The 7,052-nt window shown below is 47.6% G+C and overlaps 1 protein-coding gene across 1 annotated transcript in view; it reads right to left on the bottom strand.

The window, feature by feature from the left end:
- Positions 1-422, bottom strand: part of KLHDC3 (kelch domain containing 3) — a 15,006-nt gene extending 14,584 nt beyond the window's left edge. Inside the window, exon 1 of the mRNA XM_009894842.1 lies at positions 193-422. Coding sequence (XP_009893144.1) covers positions 193-346 — 154 coding nt within the window. The 5' untranslated portion in view covers positions 347-422. The remainder of the gene's footprint in view (positions 1-192) is intronic.
- Positions 423-7,052: the final 6,630 nt, after the last annotated feature.

Here is a 7,052-nt window from a genome sequence, read left to right as displayed (position 1 = left end):
CCCTCTGTGCCCTGCCCCTGAAGCTGAAAATACAAGGCTGCACAAGAGGCTCCCATCTAAACTGATAACTTTTTTGCAAATTAGAGTCGGACAGCATGTTACAGAGTGTAAATTGTTGAGCACCAGTGGGAAAGAAAACTAATAACTGAGTCCAGCAACCCACTCCTTTGTGCACCGCAAGGACACATTTACCTGCATTAAAAACATGGACGTCAATCTGCCGCAGAGTCTCATAGTCTTCTCCAGAACAATATCCACCAAAGGAATAGACCTTGTGCCCAACAGCCACGGCCGCGTGGTTCACCCTCCGCGGCCCACCTTCCAAGTGCACTGCCCACCGTAGCATTCCTCCCTGCAAGCCAGTCTTCAGGGTCCCCAGCGCCACAGCCGCATGCTTCCTGGTCCACCACGATGTCACCTGGCTCTGTAAGGGAGGCAGAATGCTGAAATAATGTGATCCATCTCGCAGGTATTCCTACTTTCCTTGAATGCCAACTACAAAGGTCGCATTGCTGTGTTTTCACTCATCTGCCTCCCAACTGGAGATGGTTTTACTCTCCTCTTGGGAAGGAGACACAAATCAGATACTGTAACAGGAGCAAAGCTTGGAAGAGTAAGCAGAGATGCCCTCTCTTACCAAAAAAAAAAAACCCAAAACCCTCAGGACAGCTGTACAGGCAGCCCAAGCCAAGCACCTTTGGCAAAGGCAGCCGAGTGCTGCGCACCAGGCCATGCCCTGGTCATGTACATGCCAGAACAATTTGTCCACGTGAATGAAAACACACAGCAAGAGCCAATTGTGAAGGTGAAAAGAACAGAGCCAGAGGGAAGAGAGCATGCTCTTTGAGCCAGTCATGAGAAACAGCAGAGGAAAAAATTAAAAAAAAAAAAACCACCCAAAACAACACCACCACAACATCCAAAGAACCACACCCACATAAAGCAACTGAATTCCCAGTCGAGGGTGGACTACAACACTAGCATTTGGACTCATTGATTTGAGTGCTAGGGCTACTTAATTAAACACAGGAGAATAGAAACCCCCTAGTCTCGGGAGAAAGCTCTTTGCTAATGATCAGAATAAGGCCTTTTTCTCCCATAGCAAATCCAGCCATAACTACAAAAATTTTGTAACATCATCTCTCAGTTAAGAAACTGAGATGCTTCACACTTTGAACAGATGGCTTAGATCAGCTCTTAGAGAAGTCACTGCAGATAATTTTTGCAGAGATTCCCCTTTGGATCTGAGGATCTGGAGCACAGTCCTCCCCGGGTGCTTCTGAAAAAGCAGGTCAGTTCAATTCTTTAACAGTTTTCCCCCAGCTGAAAAACAGCCATTAGAAGAGATATCAGTGTTTCAGGCAGCCTAAAGAAAATTCTCTTTTTTATTGCTTGGTTCTAGCTTCTTGGAAGACACAGTCAGCGCGCTTCCACCCCACACCCAGTTTTAGCATTTGCAGAATGCAAAGAAATTTGCAGATGCCTTAGAATGAGGACTAAAATTCCTACAGATTATCTCTGTCCCTTTTTTTCTTTTTGCAAAGTAGTGAGTTTTTACAAGGAGAACTCCCCACCTGTTTAAAGTTTCTGACGTAGCTGGAGAGCAGCAAGAAAGGGCAGTGCCATGCTCCACCTGGCCTCCCCTGGCCCTTCAGCCAAGCAAACCACCACTTGCAACCAGGCACCCCTGCAGCCCATCAGCAGCCTGATCACCACGGCATCTGGCCCACCTACACAATTCCATTTTATCCCCACCTGGGGAAAAAGTCAGAGATGCAGCCCAGCAGGGAGCTCCTGGCACGGAGCAGAGCTCAGGCTTCCAGCTCCAGCCAGTTCAAAAAACACATCCAGAAACCAGTCACCTCATTCTACAACTCCTAAACCTCAGCAAAATTTGAGTAATTTCTTTTTGAAGTTATTTCTTTTTCAAGTCCTTCCCAAAATAGAGACTGGCAGTCAGAGCATGCTCTGTACCTGAAAGTTACAGCAACAGGACATGTGCAAAGTACGAACAGAGAGCACCCTGCAGTCTTACTTGTAAGAGATGAGCACAGACCAAGGAATCCCTCCTGTGAAGCCACTGCTTCCTTCAGCAACCAACATAACCTAAATTGCAGTCAGCAACCCAGAAAGTCGCATCAAGCTTTTCTCCAGCAGAGCTGCTCCAGAATGGCCCAGGAACAACCCCCCCCCCCCCCCCCTTTACTACAGGCCACGCTTCACTGTGTATCTGGGACCACCCCAAATTCAGACCTAAGCAGGTTTGGTGGTTTGGGTTTTGTGTTTTGGTTTTGTTTTTTTTTTTTTTTTTAATTACTATATTTTTTAAAGCCAGGCAGCAGCTCTTGTATAAGTCCTCTGCAAAGCTACAGAATAGATAAGTTTCCATGGAGACCACCAAAGTCACCTTTCAGGCTATTTTGAAGGCTTCACATTTCTAAATCTGTTTCCTGCCTCAGTCATGAGTTATCACTGGGAGGAAAAAAAAAAAAAAAAAAATCAAACAAATGTTTTCCTCAAAAATCGTTTCTTGGTTAAGTGATTCTGTAAGAGACTCCTCAAGGAGCTTAACTGGACTTCATCACCAGTGTCAATATTTTCAACACCCTTCAGGCTGAACTCGATCCTGGCAGATTAAGAGAACGCATTGTACTTCCAAGTTCTCCACTTGATTCCTCCTGGGGCAGAGGAGCACAGCAGCCTGGTGTGGCAGGCAGGCATCGTACCACGCCGCTTGCCTTATTTGCCAGAAAGGCTGGGAAAAACTCATCTTCACCCTTGGGAGTTCACTCCAGCCACGTGCCGAGGAGCACGCTGCTGCCAGAACAGGACGCTGGTCCTTCCACTCCAACAGGAGGCAGCTACCCTGCCTCAACAGTTTCATAATTAAGATTAGTCATAGGAACACAGGAAAGGAAGGCTGCACATGCTAAGACTTTAATCTGGGCAACTGAAAGGCAGCAGCTCAAGGTCCAGCTGGTTACACTGTAGGAAACGACATTAATGTTAGAGCAAGTGTTGCAATGCTCTTTTCTACAATTTCAATTACCGGGAAAGGTTTTTCCAGAGATGAGCCCTTTCAGGAGGCAAGCGGCTGTACACAGGCTGGGGAGAGATGATGGGATTGAGGTTGGCTGCACTTTGGCTTGTTTGGGGATGGGGATACCCCTTCAGAGCAAACACACAGCTTAGCCAGCACAGCCTCTTGCTGCCACTTGTCAGACCCGGGGCGCGCAGAAACACTCACTCGCTTTATGAAAAGAAAACAATCAGAAGCATGAAGCAATCCTTACAGGATCATATATTAAAAGGCAAAGGAAAACACAGGATTTAACAAGCTGCCAGGGTTTTTCCAAACCTGATTGCTCTTCTCTACACTGTGACAAAAACATCCAGCCATACTCCATCTTCCTCTTCTGCCACTGGTCACGACCCTACCCCAAAACCATCACAGCATCTTCCTGCCTTCACGAAGCACTTGTTCTCCACTTTTCAGCCACGCACAGGTCCACCCCACTCTCCTCCCTGCACAGCCCCACAACCCCATCTCCTGAGGACCCCCCACTCCTCCCCATACTTTCTGTATCCAGCTCCAGACTCTCCTCTGCTGCCTTTTTTTTTTTTTTTAAATTTCATTACTGGAGTATTCTGTCCCAAAGTCAATATTCCTCCTGCAATTCCCCTCCCTGAACTGTCTGCAAATACAGGTTAAACACATTTTTTGAGAAAAAGTTATTTTCTGTCCTACAACTATGCACACTGTTAAGTTCCATTTCAGGTGTTGATTTCCAATGATAACTTACTTTATACAAATGAGGAAATAAATACATCACTTTCCAACCTCATTCCTATGCTGACTTTTTAATAGGAGGCATTAGTACACTTGACATTAGGCAGTGTGCCTTAGATTTCTTTAAAGATTACACAGGGCACAACCTGGGCAGAGGGGAACAGTAAAACCAATATGAAACAATTTACCAACCATTTCACCTAACTGTAAATATTAAGTTATGCAAAATACATTCTGTGATTTCACATTTAGGACACCAGCAACAGGGATGTAGGCTATAAAACACAGAAACATTGATAAGAGGCAAATTGTAGCAGAGAACCGGGAGGGTACTGGCTGCGGGAGGTGGTACACGTCCCAGCTCAGGCAAACCAGCTGCTTTTCACTCTGCACCCCAAACCAAAGGGACGGTTAGCGACAGTAACATTCATCATGGATCACAGGAAGGGCTTTTACACCACAGAAAAATTAAGCTTGAATCATTTAAGTCACAGAAGTTATTGCTAGTGCCAAAAGTCAGCAGGGTAAAAGGAGGGTTGCCTTCTACATGGATTCGTGCAGACACCGAGCTCAGCGTGTGTCCCCTTTCTGGATCCTGCTGAGCCACCCCTCTCCTCCCTGGAGCTGCACCTCTTTTAGAGCAGCCTCCAAAGTTCATCTGCGTCCACAGCAGAAGCTGGCTGAAGGTCTGAGGAATCTCCTTTGACTGATTTAGCATGTCCAGCTGGAATTGTGCCCAAACACCCTCAGGAACTATGGCTGTATACTTACAAGGAGACCAAAAAGCTCCATCAAAACAAGCACAAGTTTCTTTAACAGTGAGAGCAAAGATTTTCTAGGTGAAACAAAACCAATGAAACCACACTCCCACATGCTCTGATATGCTCTTCACCTTAGATTAGGAAGCTCTGGCTGCCTCTCTTCCCCCAGTCTCAGCTGGGAGAAGCAACATGCTGAGCATCCTGGCCGCGCACACACTCAGGGTCTCCTCGCAGAAGGGTACATGTGCTTCTGTTGAAGCCACCACTTGCTTTCATGGATGCACGCGTCTGCTCTCCACTTCATCTCTCCAAAAACTAATAGATCTTTTCATTTCATTTTGCACTCACACAGGCAGCAATCATGCAATCTTCACAATTCCCCATTTCCGTGGTCTGGCATAATCTATCCAGAGAAACAGTCAAGCACAGAGAATGCAGAGAAATTTGGGTTGAAACCCTGGTGGCTCCTGTCATTAATTGCCAGGAATAAGAACGTTTCTAAAAATCAGGTTACACTTCACCTCCTATTGAAGTACCTGACACTGATGATGCTGAAAATTACGTGAGCAGAGCAATGAGTTGTTCCTGTGCCACTAAGCACAGGGAGGCTAAAATTAACAAGCGCTCAAAACAAGCTGCTGTGGTCCCACAGAAATGCCTGAAGCCCTCCACCGACTGTCCGCAGCACCACAAGCCCAGGTACACACTTCCAGAGTAAGTGGCGCAACAACAGCAGTGGAGTGACCGCAGACTGGCTCTGTCGCTACAGTCAGGCATGACACCTGACCACAAGTGGAAGCTCACAAGTCTGCTAGCAGACAAATAGCTGTGGACGTCCTTCAACACCTCCCTTGATCTTCGTCAGTGCTGACATCCAGCAAAGGGAGCGCAGCAATTCACCCAGGATATTTCACTGCTAAGCAAGGGAACAACCAGATTTTAAGTCAGCTCTGCGTTCTTCGAGTAGAACACCTATAGACAACACTCCCAAATCTCTGGCTGTTCTGTTGTCTGAAGATGCACATAATTCCTGAAACAACCTTCATCCTAACTGCCCCAGCTTACACATAATGAGAGTCTACCAGCACAGCATATATCCACCTGAGATCCCCAGAAAAATCACTCAATTTCTCACTAGCATACCTTCTAAAACTGTTGTGTGGGGGAGAAGAGTAATAATGGTTTTTATAGTCAAATTTTTCATCTGTTTGTGCTATTTGCTTTAGAATTACTATCTTCAATCCCTACAATTGACTATGAAAACATTTCTTTCGAGATAGAAAGCTACTGACCATCTCTAAGTACAGCAACCAGATGACAATCTTAGAACAAAAATACACATCCTTGGATACACTTCTTTGCACAAAGAGAGCTCCCTGGGGTGCCTCGTTCCTCTAAGCACACAGAAAAAAACCTTAGAGCCATTTCTGAAAGCTGCTCAGATGAGCCTTGCTGCAGTCACTTCCCACAGCAAGGGGGAGAAACCCAGCAGAAAGTGGCCTGGATTTTCAGGGGCTCACACTGCCACCCCCCAAAATTACAGCACCACCCCAAGCACAGCAGCCTACTGCCCCTGCAAAGTTGGTCCGGAGAGCAAATCCTACCGTGTGGCTGCCTCAGTCCCGTCTCTTAAAAGATGCCAGCCACAAGGTTTAGTAACACTTAAAATAGCCCAGCCAGCTCACAGCAGACCATATAGACCGTTCTATTTCAAGCACATCCAACTTACTGTCACAGATAGCACGAGAACAACCCGCTTTCTTCACTCGTGCTTGACATTTATCTGATGCTTTGACTATTTATGCTAAGGCAGTGCGAAACTGCAAGCTTGCACATTCAGCAGCTCGCACACTCGCAACGCGATTCTGGCCCCAGTAAACTGGACGGTGCTAGAACAGCCCGTGAGCTCGTTAACTGAGACACATCTGGAAGCTCACATTTGACAGGGGAACTGCAGAACACGCTGCTCAGGTGGAAATTTATTGCAGTGTCCCTCTCCCTCTGTGGGCAGGGGGACGCTTATAATGAAAATAAGGACAGCTCCTTATTTTTGCCCAAATATTTTGCCCGCCGCTGGCTGGCTTTCGCACGCAGCCCAGCTGAGATTCTGCACCTACTGAGGGGGCTTCTTCTCCCTTTCCTCACCTTTGTCTCCCAAACCCCACCGCCGCTTCGCTACAGGGCTCCGAGCATATTCCTTGACCCCTTCTCCCCCGCCCCAACTGGGAATTTTGTCTCGGCCTCTCTGGTCAACCTGCTTCTGCCATGCCCAGGGGCTACAGGGCTCCGAGCATATTCCTTGACCCCTTCTCCCCCGCCCCAACTGGGAATTTTGTCTCGGCCTCTCTGGTCAACCTGCTTCTGCCATGCCCAGGGCAGCCGCCCCCGGGGGGGGGACGGAGACACCCGAGGTGAGAGCTGAGGAGGAACAGAGCACTTCCCCAGGCTCGGAGGACACAGCCCGGTCAGGCTGACGGCGCTCACCGGTGTCGGCCTTCACC

The sequence above is a fragment of the Charadrius vociferus genome, unplaced genomic scaffold (genome assembly GCF_000708025.1).
Source record: "Charadrius vociferus isolate BGI_N301 unplaced genomic scaffold, ASM70802v2 scaffold411, whole genome shotgun sequence".
In the NCBI taxonomy this organism is placed as follows: Eukaryota; Metazoa; Chordata; class Aves; order Charadriiformes; family Charadriidae; genus Charadrius; species Charadrius vociferus.
The sequence above is the reverse complement of the archived record's forward strand: the minus strand, read 5'-3'. Positions and strand labels throughout refer to the sequence as shown.